General features: G+C 39.5%; 1 protein-coding gene across 10 annotated transcripts in view; it reads right to left on the bottom strand.

The window, feature by feature from the left end:
* Positions 1-16,224, bottom strand: part of SPIN1 (spindlin 1) — a 59,459-nt gene that overhangs the window by 20,901 nt on the left and 22,334 nt on the right. For 8 of the 10 annotated variants that reach the window (XM_015653188.2, XM_015653186.3, XM_015653191.3 and 5 more), the window contains exon 2: positions 1,592-1,820. In XM_015653188.2, the coding sequence (XP_015508674.1) occupies positions 1,592-1,643 (52 nt within the window). In that variant the 5' untranslated portion in view covers positions 1,644-1,820. Of the gene's footprint in view, positions 1-1,591; positions 1,821-2,132; positions 2,155-11,455; positions 11,475-16,224 lie in introns of those variants that run through there. The other 2 variants (XM_015653193.2, XM_015653189.2) reach the window with 2 other exon arrangements.

The following is a 16,224-nucleotide window of genomic DNA, read 5'->3' as shown; positions in this document are numbered from 1 at the left end:
CCCACTGGAGGGAGGATGGCTCATGGAAGAGATAAAGAACACTGCCACACCTGGTTTTAACAGATGGTAATAGAATACATACTTTTGGTTACATCTTGCATTGCAACCCGAGACAAGGCTGAACAACCACAACTCTCAGCCTTTTCTCATAAGAGGCACTCCAGCCCTTCGGTCACTCATAGCCATCCTCTGGACCTACTCTCTTTCAGTTTGAAGCCATTTCCCCTTGTCCTGTCATTATATGAGTTTGTAAATAGCTCCTCTTCAACTTTTTTTTAAGTCCCCTTCTGGTACCACCAGGCCATAATTAGCTCATCCTGAAGTCTTCTCTCTCCAAGCTGAACAGCCGGAGCTCCTGAAACCTGTCCTTGTGGGAGAGGTGCTCCAGGCCTCAGATTATCTTCATAGCTCTCCTCTGGACTCACTCCAACTGGTTGACATCGTTCTTATATTAGGGGCCCTAGAGCTGGATTCAGTACTCCAGGCGGTGTCTCACTGAAGTGGACTAGAGAGGCAGTAACACCTCACTCAACCTGCTGGTCATGCTGCCTTTGATGCAGCTCCGAACATGAGAGGCTATTGAAGCTTTGAGTATACCCTGATGGGTCGTTCTTGAGCACCTCATTTGCCCTCAAGTCCTTCTTATTAAGGCTGCTCTCAGACCATTCTCATCCAGGATGTATTTGTGCTTGGAATTGGCCCAACACAGATGCAAATGCCTGGCACTTGGCTTTGTTGAATGCCACAAGGCATACAGAAATCCACCTCTCAGTCCTGTCCAGTTCCTCTGGATAGTATCCCTCCCCTCCAGCATGCTGACTTGCTGACTGCAACACACAGCTTGGTGTCATCAGCAAACCTGCTGAGAGTGCACCCAATCCTACCATCCCTACCACTGAATAAGATGTTGAACAATGCTGCCCTCTGACACCCTCCACTGACACCTCTGGAGTTCTGCCCATCAATGTCTCCATTTCCTCACTGATCCAAGTGTTCAAGACTTCCCACTGTATCTCTCCTCTGAAACCTGTAGCTGTTACTTGAAAGGTTACTGTATTACCTTTGGAATCAGTACACGATTCAAGTAAGTCACAGCAAATCATAACACAGCCTCAGAATACAAGTTTGAAAGTTTCCAAAGGGTTACTGAGAAATCCTCCAGTATGAGTTTCAGTTTTCAATGAATCAAATGTGTATTTGGAAGCATCCAAATGATCTATTGCTTAGATATTTTGTAAGTTAACTGAGGCTTCCCAATTACACTTGTCAGTTGGTTTCTTGGGAATTTCATAAAAGCTACAATTCAGAATGACTGGTGATAAAAAATATGCTGCTTTCCCCACACAGGTCACCGATTAATAATTTTTGGCACAACACAAAATAGGAAGGTCAGATCTGTACTACTAAATTTTTGTTTGTCATTTCAAGCCATGATCTAGAATAAAAGTAAATTTTCTTATAAAACAGGTATGATGGCATCTAAAATCATTAACATCTGCAGAACATATATTAACATATTTTAAAAGTCAATAAAGTAAGAACACTTTTATCCACTAAAAGCAAAGAAAACCATCCAGCAAGAACACCTCACCTGCATCAGCTCTGGACCGCTGACCTGGTGATTTTCCAAATGGGGTCTTCATTCATCTGTGTTTAAGTGAGCAGCAAAGCTGCTGGACTAGGGTGAAAATCCAGTTCTTTCCAACTTCCAGGATATCTTCTTTCTAGCCTTAGGATGAGACAATCACTTACTAATCCACCATGCAATCAAGAACTTGTCTTTCCTCAAATGTAGAAGATGCACTTTCAATTACAGTACTCTGAAAAACAAAACAGGTGAAGTGTAAGCAGCTTCATTTTGAAACAAAAATATTATATCTTAACCAAGTCTCATTTTAATGCTTATTTTCACATGCAATAAGGATATTCCTTCATGCTCTGTTCTGAAAACTTTCAGCAAACCAAGACATAAACAGCCAAACAAGTACAAGGGCTACTACTTTTATCTCCTAATCACAGTGAAGTCCCACACCACTGTGTGAATTACACAGAGAAAGGAAAGCTTCTTAAAAAACATTGAGCTTAACACAGGGAAGGAAGTATGACTACTAACTTAGAAGTAACTGTACTACCTTTACTGGGTTAAAGCATCAATCAGCTCTTTCCATTGGTAAGAAATAACATGTTCCCACTCACATAGCAGAATAATTTTGCTTCAAAGAAATTTTAAAAAGTCTGTTGAAAAAAACGCAACACAAAAGGTTTTAAAAACACTGATTTCACTGAATTGGCTGCTTATGGCAGCAATTTGTTGAGTAGGTTGATAGCTCATAGATCTGATGATTCACTGATCTGCTTAAGTTTCTGGCAATTCTCTCCACCTAAGATCATCAAATTCCTGAAGCATTTAGTCATCACATTCCTCTAGATAAAGGAGGTAACTGAGGACAGCTTTTTAACACCTTTTTCAGGATTTAATTACAGACATTTTTGACCATGTGAAAAAAATCAAAGCATTACAGGTACTCTTATTTCAGAGTAACATTTTTGGGTCAGAAACATTTATGCATAAGAATTCACAACTTCAGTGTTGCCACAAATGAGATCAGGTCATTTCCTTAAGAAATGCCACTGCTAATGTGTGAGAGACAGGGCCCACAAAACTAAAAAACAATCTCTCCAAAACATATACCAAATCACCATCACCACCTCCACAAATTCACAAAATGTGAAATTCTTCAGATTTAGAAAATAATACACCCTTTTACAGTAAGCTGTTGAACTGTTATTCAAGGGAGTTATTTTGTAAATCTGTGTTATGCACTTCCCCCTCACAAGATTTCCAATTCATAGTAAAAATATGAAGTACTAAATATTTTGATTGCACTGCTTATGCAGTTACTTGTAGGAAAATAACTAAAACACCACAAAAGACATGGCTTTCTACAAGTTGTTTTTTTTTTTTATAATATCCCAAATCATTACTGTGCCCCAAATCTGAAATAATGCTTCAGAGACAAAAACATTATTCCTAATCCTTTTAAAGCCACAATTTTTTTTGCTAGCATTTAATGAAGTGCTTCACTATGCTCCCTGAACCCATGGATGGACACAAGGCTACTGAAGGTAAATTAAAATCCAGCTGCTAAAACTAATTTTCTAGAAACTAAGCCAGTAACTGTTACCAAAGCCTGGTAGATGAAGGTGAAACTTGTGCTTTCCTAACACTAGGATTCTGAATTCAATTTATATTTCAGTTACATAGTGACAGTTCTGAAGACACAAACAAGGAGGCAACCTGCTTTTCTGAAAACAAATTTATGAAATTTAAGAACACTTTGAAATTTTTAAGAATATGTAATTAAGTCTTACTTATTTGATTAAAAATACATTAAACCCTGTAAAACTTAGGGTTCTTAAATGTAATAAATGACAAAATATCAGACTTAAGGTCAACATGCAAATATCTTTATCTCCTAATATGGAAAATCATCAAGAAAAGAAAATTAACTTGTGAGAAATCAGGCAGTGATTCATGACAATTGAATAGCACCCACCTATGTAAGTGTGTCTGCAGGTAATGCAGACAGAGACCATGGGATTATTATAAAGAAAACATTTAAGAATCAGACTATAAACTTCTAGCTAATAGTTTAACAACAAAATGTAATTACTTGCTAGTCGTTAACATAAGCTTTAAACTACCTTGTAGTATAAATTTCAAACTATCCTTTGTAAAAGCTGTAACTTGTTGGGTTTTTTTTGAGTATGGAAGGATTTTTAATCAATTAAAAAGGGGAAGTAGGACTAACACGAACTGAGAGCTCTACAAAGGCATTTTGAAACATGCTGACCCTGAGTTTTGTAAAAACTGAGGAAGAGGCCCTATGAAGACATTTTTTAGACATGCTAGCTGTAGGTTGTGAAATGACTGAAAGAAGGCTTGCAAAATGTATGCTATCAGAATATATATGCTTGCTTAAACAAACTGTATAACCCAAAGTAATGGTAAGAAAAAATATATTTAAGAATGGGAGGCTGGAGAGACATTGGAAGACCGTTTCAGACCACCTCCCCAACAGATATTCAAAAACCGCAACTGCTGATCATGAAGAAAATCAAGTAAAAAATAACTACAAATTTGAAGAAATGAAGTGCCCTGAATGGTATAAGAGACTACCATTCAAGACCTGAATTTGTGCGTTGGTTGGGGCGGAGACCTCCACGCATCCCGTGCTGCCACTGCTCACCCTTTTATTGAACAAACTAATAACCTGGCTATATTGATTGATGTATTGGCAAGTCTAGCTTTTAATTTATAAGACTCATAAAATGAAAACTCTTTTACTGCAAGTCTTAAGAAATGCCATGTTAGGAAACACAAAGCCAAAACACACTTTGATGCACTCAGTTGCAACCATTTGCTGTTAAAAATGAGCAAATAACGCCTTGGCTAGCTGTAAGTAAGATGACCTATGAAACAAACAACTTTTTAGAGTCATTCTGTCTATAGTGGCAGTAAATCCAACATAAGTAGGTTTCTTTTTTTGGATACAAAGTGATATATCCAAAGTGAGTTACACTAGACTTTACAGAGTGCCAGTAACTTTCAGAAGAACTGCCTACTTGTCAGACACCCATTTCCCCAACACTCAACAGCACAGGTCATGTTCAGTGAAGCTGCAGGTTTCACTTAAAAGACAGACATTGTTTTGACTTATGAGCTGCTACTAACCAGCCCAGGTGTCTTGCTCATCTCTTTTCACAAGCCTTTCCATACAAAAGTATACTTTAGGAAAATACGTGGAAATTAGATGACTACTTTGTCTGATAGTAGTCTAATTATTGAGGAGTGCTTCAAAGACTATTAAGTGCTAGATTAAAAACACTATCATTACAAATTGTCAATCATACCAGTTCTATTTAAGAATACTGGAATCATACAATCAAAATAGACAGAAAGACATGACATAAAGACAGAAAAGATTAAGTAATGAAGAATAATTTTTGCAGTATAAAGAGAAATTATGGAAAAACAAACATCCACAGACTTCAGTTTCCACTATAAAATATTTTAGCTTTCTCTATGAACTTGTTTACAAACACTAAAATGCTCATATGAGCTTTTAACTCCATGAAAATAAGCATAGCCACCTAAAATAATTCCCTAGTTTAAGTTTTAGTTAACATTCATGTCTGTATTTCCATAAAATTGCATACATTTCACTGCAACACACGACACAATGTTGTTTACAGCATTTTAGTTAAAGTTTCATGGCTCTGCTATCCACTGAAGAGGGATGTTAGTAGCACAAAACCAGTAGTAATTAATGCTGACACCAAGCCCACAATTTTAAGTACCTCACTCCTAACCAGCATTAAATTTTGCCATTATGAACACAGACAGAAGTATTTGCTGGGGAAATGCATTTGGAGTAGAGCAGTTTGGAAGGAGAGGAAGGGTAATAGCATGCATTGCTTGTATTAGGTTGATACAATTTCTGACAAAAGTCAGGCTTCTCAGGTCTGTTCCGGCTACCAGTGAACAGGCCTTCTGGCACCACCTGGTGGGCTTCAACATTTTTACTTCACTATCTAAAACAGTTCTCGCTGAGAACTTCCACTGCATAGATGCTCAGGGGAGAACAGTACTTCACAAGAATGCTCTGGGGAAGGAGTTATTCTAAACCAAAATGTATCAACTAAATTCCTCGGTAAGTAATTGTGATGATTTCCATAAATCACCTCAGAGCTACTGGTACATGTTTCAGATGACACAGTAGTATAGTTTATTCCAGCACTAACAAGTTGTATAAAGAATGATATTGAGCATGTTAGTCTGTTATTCAGACTCCCTAATCCTTATTATATTTGCAGAAAGGATCATTCTATGCAAGTCTTCTGCACCTGACTCAACATCTAATGAGTGATATAGTGAATATCTCCCAAATAATGGGGGGGAATAAAAATATGTCAGTTTTAGCTTCTTACTGTTGGGTTTGTTTTTTTTTTCATTCCCTAATAAAAAAAATCCCAAACACTTTCCTGCGGTACAAGAATTCAGCAACTCAAATTCCAAATTTTTGAAACATCCTACTGGCTTAAGCAGCATATTAGTTATTAGGAACTTCTGATATTCTATACTAGGATTTCGTGTAGGTAATAAGATTTGATGTCTGAGAATAAAGTAGTTACAGTACATGAAGTCTGAAGATAAAAGTGATTTGCAGCTGACAACCATGGAAATAACACGTCAGAAACATACTTACGAACTGAAAGACCCCAAATCAAGTACAACTAACTCTCCACTATGATGGCCTCTGCCACCATAGTTACCTCCACCCAGAGAGGTGTTGTCTACAACTGTACAGAAACAAGCAGCACTGGTGTGCAACTGTGTGTACATATATATAAGCAACACACATAGGTTGCTGTATGGGGTTTTGACCATGTCTAGGGAAAGACGACCCTGCCTGCCAGTGGCAGGGCCATTAGACTAGATGTTCTTTAAAGTCCCCTTCCAACACAAACCACTCTCATCACATATATAAACTCACAAAATTCAAAGTTAACTCCACATTGCAATGCCATAGTGATGAAGCTGCAGATTATTCAGCAGAAGATTAAAAGAATCTGAAATTCAAGCAGACTGTCTTTGGTTGACAAGGTGTCTTTAAAATTCAAGCACACTGCAATTTCTCATTATTTACTAAAATATTTTAGCATAAACAAACACGCAGACTATTCACCTATATACTAATATTAACTATAATGAGAAACAACATAAAAAGGTCTGCTAATAAGTTCTTGCAGTTGTAGGGAGAGCGTGGAACTCAGAACTGCATGGGCATGGCTTATATTGCTATTCTATAGCATCTACATGAGCACTGCAGGGCACAGCCTTGGGGGAAAGAAAAGGTGAATACCCTGCAGAAATTACATTACTTTGTTTACCTCTTCCTCAGAGAGGTTGCTGGAATCAGCTGAGTGGACCCTGCCCCCTCTTGCCACTATCCTCTCCTGTCCCTCAGGAGAGTGTGGCTCTGGGTGGTGAACACAGCTGAGCCCAGCAGAGTGGTTAAACGCCATGGTGCTGCTGGGAACCTACCCTAGCAGAATGAAAAGGGCAAAAGTAGCAGCACTGGGGTGGTAAACAGCCATAGGAAACAAAGCAGTGGCATGGCACAATATGAATAATCTTGTCTGTCATTCTTTTCCATTGTCTCAGGCCTGCAGCACAGTGAGAGCCAACTGTGGGGAGTGCCTGACATCTTGTCTTTGTCCCACCTGCCACAGAGCACTACATGGAGGTGGTGAACACCCATTTTTGTGTATAATGCACCTTCCCTTCTTGTATGCTTTTGTTATTAACATTGCTATTACTGTGCATTTTTTATTCTGTTCACTTTCACTTAACCGTGATCTCAAGCCACAGTCTCTGTCAGGAAGAAAGGGAGAGGCTTATATGGAGTTTAATTTGTGGCTGGTGTCAAACCACTACATTCATTGGTACCCACTATGAGCCACAAAGGGATAGAGATAACTCTGATCTAAGAATCTGTGTATTAGGTACAGAACTCCATAGTTACAGCTGCTCTATTTGTTCACAGAGGTATGATATTTAACCCCGTATACATTCCCTCCCATACATGCTCCTCAATGATGCTATTTTTTCAGAGTAGAGAGAAGGACCAGGATTGCCTTGTTGCAGCATTGTGTGGTATCAGTTTATGACTTGGTAACATCAACAGCAATGAAAGTCATTTGGGTTGTGTGTTCAGCGCTGTTCACCTGTTCTGACCTTGGCTGGTACCTCGGAGTTCATTGATAATAGTACCCAGCCCGTAGCGGGGCCAGAGAACAATGGTTTTTCCCAGTCTTTCATCCCTTTTTCCTCCTTTGGGCCTGCTACAACAGTTTTTGAGAATCTTGAATACCATTTGGATGTCAAAGAACTCATATTCTAATTGCTATGTCGGCCAAATTTCTTCAGTGCAGTCCAGAGTAAGTGAAATTTAGAGTAAGTGAAGTCTACACAATGTTTTGAGTCAGGAGAGAGAGACATCAGGGAAGTTGTTCAGAAAACTGCCCTGGAACCGAACAGTCATGAGTAGCAGGGGATGGTAGAGAAAATGAGCCAGATTTTTAAGGAGTAAGCTGCTCCAGTGGTCTTGGAAGCTCTCCCCTAGAAAATACAGGGCCTAGATAAAGTGGCAAAATATTTGAAATATTTGAAACATTTTGAAAGAAAAATGCTGTGACAGCTCCAGAGAGGTGCAAAGTTATGCAACTTTCTAGACAGTGGCTATTACTTATTAGACACTGCTTGTTACTATACAGCACCCTCAGGGGGAGGAGAGTGAAGCAGAGCAACAGACAGCAAGGCCACTCAAACTGAACCACAGGAACAACCCATGCCAGTAGCAGCTTCCCCTGTTTAGAAGAAGAAATTCCAAGAACAAATCAATTTGCATGGTGAGGGATGAAGAAACAGGATCCTCAAAACCAGAAGAAAAGACAGGGCCAGACATAATCCTGATCTCTATCCATGGGTGAGCTCTGAGACACACAAAATGATTACAGCTGACAGCCTAGTGAGCCCTACTGATCTTGCTGCTTCGTGCTGGGATATCACAGTGAATGGTGCAACACTAGATGGCAATGAAGCCAAGCAATTAGGATCCCTGTCCTGGAATGCAGGCATTGATCAAGGAATTTAAAACAGACCAGAAATTCTTAGCCTCTGGAAGTAACTTCTGTCAAGTCTGATGGAGAGGTATCTTTTAATGAATTAATTTTTAGTGCACCAACGCAAGTGGAGCACCATGGAGGCAAGGTATCCAGTATCTGATAGAACTAGTTGTGCTGGAGGTAATCTGTAAGAATTCAAAAATACAGATGACATCCAATATACACAAAACACATAGTGAAGTTCCCACAGAGTACACCAGTGTCACACGCCAACTCACTGGCAGTGAAGTCATAGAAGGAAGGAGAAAAAAAAAGTGAACTGCTTGGCTACCAACTCCAGATATATGAGGAAACTGTCTCCATCCCAATACAGGACTGCATATCCTCTGTGAAATGACTGCCCAAGTACTTACAACAGTTTAGCGGGGAAACTGAAGAGGACCAACAGCAATTTAAAAAAGACTACCAAAAGTTTAAGAAGGAAGTGTCCCATGCCCTACCAGTACAAATCGGAGTTTCTGAGCAGCACGTGCTCCCCAGCTAGAGAGAGAGGATACACACCACAAGGTACACAGCTCCCCAGCTAGAGAGAGAGGATACACACCAAAATCTGTGATTCCACCTGCATGACCACCAAGAATACGTGAGGAAGTGGGATGGAAAACCCACCTCTGCTCTAGCACTACCTGTTTTAGAGGAAGGATAAGCACTACTACATGAAACTCTTTAATAATAAATGCTGCTCCAGTTTTCCTTGGGCAAGTTTTCAGAGAGATTAAAACAGATGGTATTTCTGATCCTCCTGAAGGGACCTCCAGGTCCTATTTACAAGAAGTAACAAGTACCATGACCAGACTGAGACATGCCCTGCCTCTGAACAGAAGGGGGAAAGGAATAATCAGGTTTACCAGAATGTGGATCTGATTACCTTGCAGATTAGACCCATAAGAATATAAGGCTTTTTGGCACCAATACGCCATGTACCCTGATGCCATCAAGCTGAAAACCGAAGTGAGCACAAGTGGAAATGAATGGCAAAACAGTCCATCAGGAGACTGTGGCTCTTAATCCCTCAGGAGACTAAGCACAGTGGAGCCCAGAGGAGCTGAGTGGAGATGTCAAAAGTAGTGTCACTGGTTCAAGAAGCAGACATCAGGAATGGTGCAGTCTGACATGGATGGTCTTGCTTTTGGGGGTTTGTCTGTCACTGTTTTCTGTTGTCTTGGGCTTGCAGATAGGGAGAGAGAGCCAGTTGTGAGGAGCATCTGCCACATTGTCTTTGTCTGGGGAAACCACATGGCACCGAGTGCAGGAACAGCCACCATCTTGTCTTTATTATGGTGGCCAGGGCAAAGCTAAGTCATGGTGGTGAACACCTGTTTTTCTGTGTAAAGCCTTCTCATTTTCTATACATTTGTTATCAACATCACTGCTGTTACTGTGTTTTTTATTCCACTCCCATTTGCTTTAAGTAATTGTTATCTCAACCCATAGTGTCTGCCTTTGTCCTTCCTCTCTTACCAGAAGGGTAGGGCGAAGAAACAAGGCTCATTTGGAGTATGATTTCCAGCTGGTGTTAAACCACCGCAGTTATGAAGACAAGAGTGATATCAGGAAAGCTGACATATATGGATGCTGAAAGCAGGCAAGGAGCACTGTGTAAAACTAGGTCACACAAGGTTCTCACTCTGGCCTGAGAAAGCATAAGGAGGAATCTAAACAGTCCTTGGAGAACAACAACCTTTGCATGTGTTGTTTAGATCCTTGTTGCAAGAAACAGTCAAGGGGTATTCCCCAATTGTCCAGTGATGGTGACATGTCAGTTTAATGACCAATGAGAGTTTTACCTCTCAGACCTGTCTATAAAAGAAGATCTGGAATAACAAAACTTGCTCTCTTGTGCAACCCAGCTAAGAGAGTCAGTGTCACGCTTCACCGTTCCCAATATAGTGTGACAGACATAACTTAGGAATCCCAAAAAAAACTTTGTAACACTACAGTAGAACAGTAACTATTGACAGTAATTATGTTAAAGAATTATCCCAAAGGTTCAGAATTAGATGGGTAGCTTTAAAAAGGGTACTACTATTTCAGAAAGCTGCTATCTCAGGCCACAGTATGAGCCAGTTTCATTAAACATGTCATCTTTTAGCACATGTCCTTATCATAGCTCTCTTAAAGTCAGAAACAGTGATCAAGGTGAAAGGTGGATTTATTTTGTTTTAGTTTAATTTCATTAACTTTAAACATTAGTATAGTCTTAAAAGATCACATGTAGATGGCAACCTGTGGATACTGCATTCAAAAGTTCTTACACACATGAAAAAAAAAAGATGAATGGGAAGAACAGTCAGAGAAAAATCCTGAAAGTGTAATTTCCATTATTTTCTATTGAGGCTTGTTTTTCACTTTCTGAGTTAGCAAAATGTAGCAGTTCGAGAACCCAGTACAGTGCTGAACCCGAAAAGAACCCAGTGAGAATCCAGAATGCTTTACTTTTATTACATTTCCTTCATGTCAAATCATTAAAGCAGCCTGTCTCACACTACATGCAATTCAGCATTTAAGATTTACAGTGGGTGTAATTTGAAATAAACTCTGTAATTTGAAATAAACTCTGACAGTTTCTATTTGAGCAACTTTGTAAAGGCAGCAGTAAAAGTGTCATTAGAGCTGATACTATGAAGCAATACTTTAAACAAACTTACTTATTTTTTTTAATTTCAGAGACTTAATTAACATCTTTATAGGATCAGAGTATTACCTTGCAAGACTAATTTTCAGAACTCCCTCACTGCAGTTCTAAATTGCAAAACAAGCATCTGTGAAGAGGTCAGAAGGGCACAGGATTCTCAGTCCCCATGTTAGAATGCAGCTAGTTCTGATTTTAAAAAAAAAAAAGTGTTATAGGCTAAATGATAAAATGATGTTGCTTTCTCCAAGATTATAAATAATTTTTAGTGTCCACATGACCCTTACGTTTACATATATTTGTATGCACATGCATTTTCAATACCTCCCATCATTGTGGACGATTCAAGATACTAAAAATTAGTGTCTTCTTATCTGCATTAGAGCACCCATCCATCAACAGCATGAAAACCCAAAAAACCCAGGGAAATAGGACCTTTCACTGTCTACTGAGAAACACCAAATATCCAAAACACGGAGTAATCACGTCAGACCTGCCATGCAGGACAACTGCTTAAAATTACAGGAAGAATCATTATATTGAATGTGATGGCAGGAGCGGATATTCCTTGAAAAGCCCTGGCTTCCTGGGAGAAGAATCAATTTCAGAATTCTAAGCACTATGCAAAGAAGGATAGGGTCTTTGTCTTAAAATATTCACATGTAAATATGTATTTTAGTTTAAAATTGCTAAAATCCATAGGTGAAAAAGTTTGTGAAATGTGAGACTTTCCAAAAGTTCTCCAGCCCAAGATAAGAGTCAATAGACCTAACTAGTGCTGCACCACTGAAACTCATTATTCACATTCAGATTTAGGAGTCAAGGTCCTTCCAGATAGCAAGAAGTACTTTCCTGAAAGTTTAGGTATCTAGAATCCAATGCCTATCCTTCTGAAATAATACCAAGGGGACACTTTCTAAAGTGTGTCTAAATCCTACTGCATACAAAAAATTATTTCAGACATTCTAGGCAATTATAAATTTAGGATTTTGTCATCTTGATTCTCATCTGATTGGTTTGATATTTTATGCCACCCCTTCGGATATAGTAGGAATTTTCTATCCAACATGAATACGGAATTCTGGCATCAAAAATACTACTGTTTTCACCTGCCTTTTGGGTACTTCTTAGAAAGAACATCTGGCTTGCTTCCTTGGTGGATGCATTTGTGAGCAAGTTAACATTTTCAACATACTTGAACACAATTCAAAATAGTAAGTATGTATGATTATGTAAAAGAACTACTTTTTAGCTTCAGGGTTACAAAGGCCCTTGCAGTACCAGGCTAGGGGGTTTTGTTGTTTTTTTATAAGCGGGCAGGGTGGAAAAAAGGCCCTTACTCCAAATTGCCTAAAGCATACTAGCAAACAAAACCAGCAGTCAGTCTGATCCATTAGAGACCTGGAATTACCAGTTCCATGCACACAGGTAAGAATCTCAACATAACCTGTAAAAAGCTCCGTTATTAACTTGCCATTATCTGTCCATGTACTTGAAGAAATCACTATGTAGGAAGCTTTAATATGCAGTTATTGTAAGGAAACCCTACTCCAGAAGTTCACAGAAATTCTCATAAAAAGATATCTTTATAAGGGCTCTTATGCAGCTCAAACCCATCTGGAAATTAAGCTCCTATTTGCCACTTCCTTTGCCCCAACTGATCCATTGAGAAAGGGACAAAAAGGCAGAGATTATGGATTGAGACAACAATTCACTAGAAAAACAGCAATGAGCTAAGGAACACCAACAGTAGTTGCAACAATACTAATAACAACAGTGTATAAAAGGATTATCACATGCAAAAAATGCTTGTAGAAGTCCAACTGACACAGTGTTACTGTGTCCAGACACACAGATTCCTGAAACAAAGGAGAATACTGCAGACGTTACCATAGCCACCACCTTCTTCCCCGAGACCGAAACAATGAAAAACGAAGGCAGACAAATTTTCTTGGGCCCCCTAGTTTACGAAGGATGCTGAGACACTTGAACACAACATTCTATTGCCCAGAGGAGGGCAACAAGGCTGGTCAAGAGCTTGGAACACAAGGCCTATGAAGAATGGCTGAGGGAGACGGGGGTGTTTAGCCTGGAGAAAAGGTGGCTCAGGGGTGACCTTATCACTCTTGACAACTTCCTGAAAGGTGGTTGTAGTTAGGTAGGGGTTGGTCTCCTCTCCCAAGCAATAACTGACAGAACAAGAGGACACAGTCTTAAGCTGTGCCAAGGGAAGTTTAGGTTAGATGTCAGAAAAAAAATTATTCACAGAAAGAGTGATTAGGCACTGGAATTGTCTGCCAGGGAAGTGGTGGGGTTACCATCCCTGGCCATGCTTAAAAAAAGAATGGACACGTGGCACTCTGTGCCATGGTTTAGTTGATGAGGAGGTGTTAGGTCATAGGTTGGACTTCATTATCTTAAAAGGTCTTTTCCAACACAGTTCATTCTGTGATTCTGCCTGCATCCATGCTCCTTACCCAGGCCTGAGACAAAAACAACAATGTACATATCCTCCAGCTGGACTGCCCACACACTACTCAGTTGGCTGCTTTGCTCTCCTGGAAAAACAGAACAAAATAATGGCCATTCTGCATCATGCTCCCTTTTTCTCCAATTTAAAGCCATGCCCTCTAGTGATGATGTGGGTAGTATAAAATAACCTTGCCCTGCCCACACAGCTGCAGGCTACATCTCCATCCTGGCAACTGTGAAATTAACTCTGTCCTAGCCAAAAATCAGGACAAGTGTAAAATTAAGATCATTAAGGATGAAGAACTAAAGATCAGAAGTTTAAATGTGCCTTAACTGTTAACAAGGGAGGGAGTGAGGAAGAATACAGAAGAGTATTTCCCTAATTTGGGGTGATCTTTCTTTGACTGCTGATATGTATACGAGCAGCTGCTTCCCATACCCTTTGCTACAGTGGGAGTTTTTGTCCCGATGCATTAACTCAGGATGTACTAACCAGATCTCACCTCTGCTGGGCCTAGAATTAGCACCTTCCTGTCAGCACTTCCTCCCTTCTGTCCCACACCTCAAGTTTCCACTGTGATGCCTTATCTTAAAGGCAAGTACTTTCTGTGATGAAGGTACTTGACAGTTTGAGACAGGAAACTGTGTTCTTTAAGTCCTTGCACCACCCCATGGCTCTAATACTGTCCTTCAGGGACTTTGTTCCTCAGCTCATAGGTTGGCCACAAGGTGATGTACGAAACAATAGGAGAAAAGACAGAAGAAGTAACTTGAGCAACCAGACACGGTACAACAGCTATCACAATCATTAAAAATGCAAATCCAATGGCAATCATCAAACAAAGTCTCATTAGCCACTTCTACCATCTGAGTCCCAAGGATTAAAGTTCTGACATATCCAGGAATTGGGGCTAACTCCTAGAGGACTGTCCGGCTTGGAGACAATTTCAGTGACTGGTAGCAATTTCTTTATTTCTGCCTTGGGTTTCTTCAATTGATGCCACTGCATTGTGAACAGTGACACAACATGCAGTTTTATTAAGATTTAATATTCCATGTACCCCTTGTTCATTTAATAATAACATATCTAAAGCCCTTTTTGACACTTTTTTGGACTTGTAAGTTAAGGTTTCTGAACACATACCTGATCCAGTTACTGCAGGTATGTACCTTCACCATAAAAAATTCTCATGCAAAACTCAAAAAACCTCTCATACAAAAGGTTCTCATGCAAACACTTCAGTCCATTGGGCCCATACGCTATTGCTCCAGGGGACAGACGAAGACGAAGAGAGGGTGTCCCATGGGTCCTTATTTACATTGGGCTTGGTGGTAGGCATCTCCAAGTCATTCTTCCAGGGGTACCAGCTATACAATCCATGCTGCCACGTATCCATGGCAGCACAACCCCTTAACTTGGAGAGATCCGTGTTTGACCGGTGATAACTGTATGAGCAGTTGCTTCCTTTCATACACTTTGCTGCAGTAGGAATCTTTGTCTGGATGCTTTAATCAGGATGCACTAACCAGATTTTCCCTCCTCCAGGCCTAGAATTAGCATCTTTCCAGTCGCAATTTTTCTGCTATCTAAAGTTACTGCTGTGCAAGCTTATCTTATAGCAAGTTCATTCTGAGGCCTGGACAGGCAACTGTGCTCTTTAAGTCCTTCATCTGGCGTCAGAATCACTTTGTACGTTAAAAATTATCTAATGTTATGACTTTGGATTCTTTTAAGAAAGTATGGGTTGTTTGTTAAATGAAAGTAGAAACCCAAAAGCGTGTTTTTGATCAAGTAACACATAAAGAACCTTGCTTCACAACATGTATGTTAAAACTAAGAGCCAGTTTCTCCCTGATCTTATTTCAGCACACTCTGTGCTAAGAACACTGTAAATAAAACACAGCCCACAATCATAAATCAGATCTGAAAAAGGAACTGCTGTTGCCCAAGCTGTTGAAACTCCAAGATAGCAATGTTTTGATTTTAGATTTCTTATTTCAGAGCAATCAAAAAAAACGATTCAAAGAATATAAAAACTAACCACAAAACAAAGCAGCAGTGTACTATACAGTGCATCCTGAAAACATTCTAAAATACCTGAATCTGCTCTAAAGATTACATTTGAGGAAAATACAATTCAGAGATCAAATACCTATAAAAGCTGAAGCTTTTTCTGACAGACTCTGCTTGATAAGTTAAAGCAGGCTTCTAAACTACTTTAACATTTTGAAGATTTGTTCTAGAGAACTCAAGGAAATTTTTCTATTTCTCTAAATTGTGCGAATTATTAGCATTATTATTAGCAATTATTAAAGTATTAGCAACATTCCTAGTAGGAACTTTTAAACTTACCGTGATGCATTGCTAT

This window comes from Parus major, chromosome Z (assembly GCF_001522545.3).
Source record: "Parus major isolate Abel chromosome Z, Parus_major1.1, whole genome shotgun sequence".
In the NCBI taxonomy this organism is placed as follows: Eukaryota; Metazoa; Chordata; class Aves; order Passeriformes; family Paridae; genus Parus; species Parus major.
This window is presented reverse-complemented; position numbering and strand designations above follow the sequence as displayed.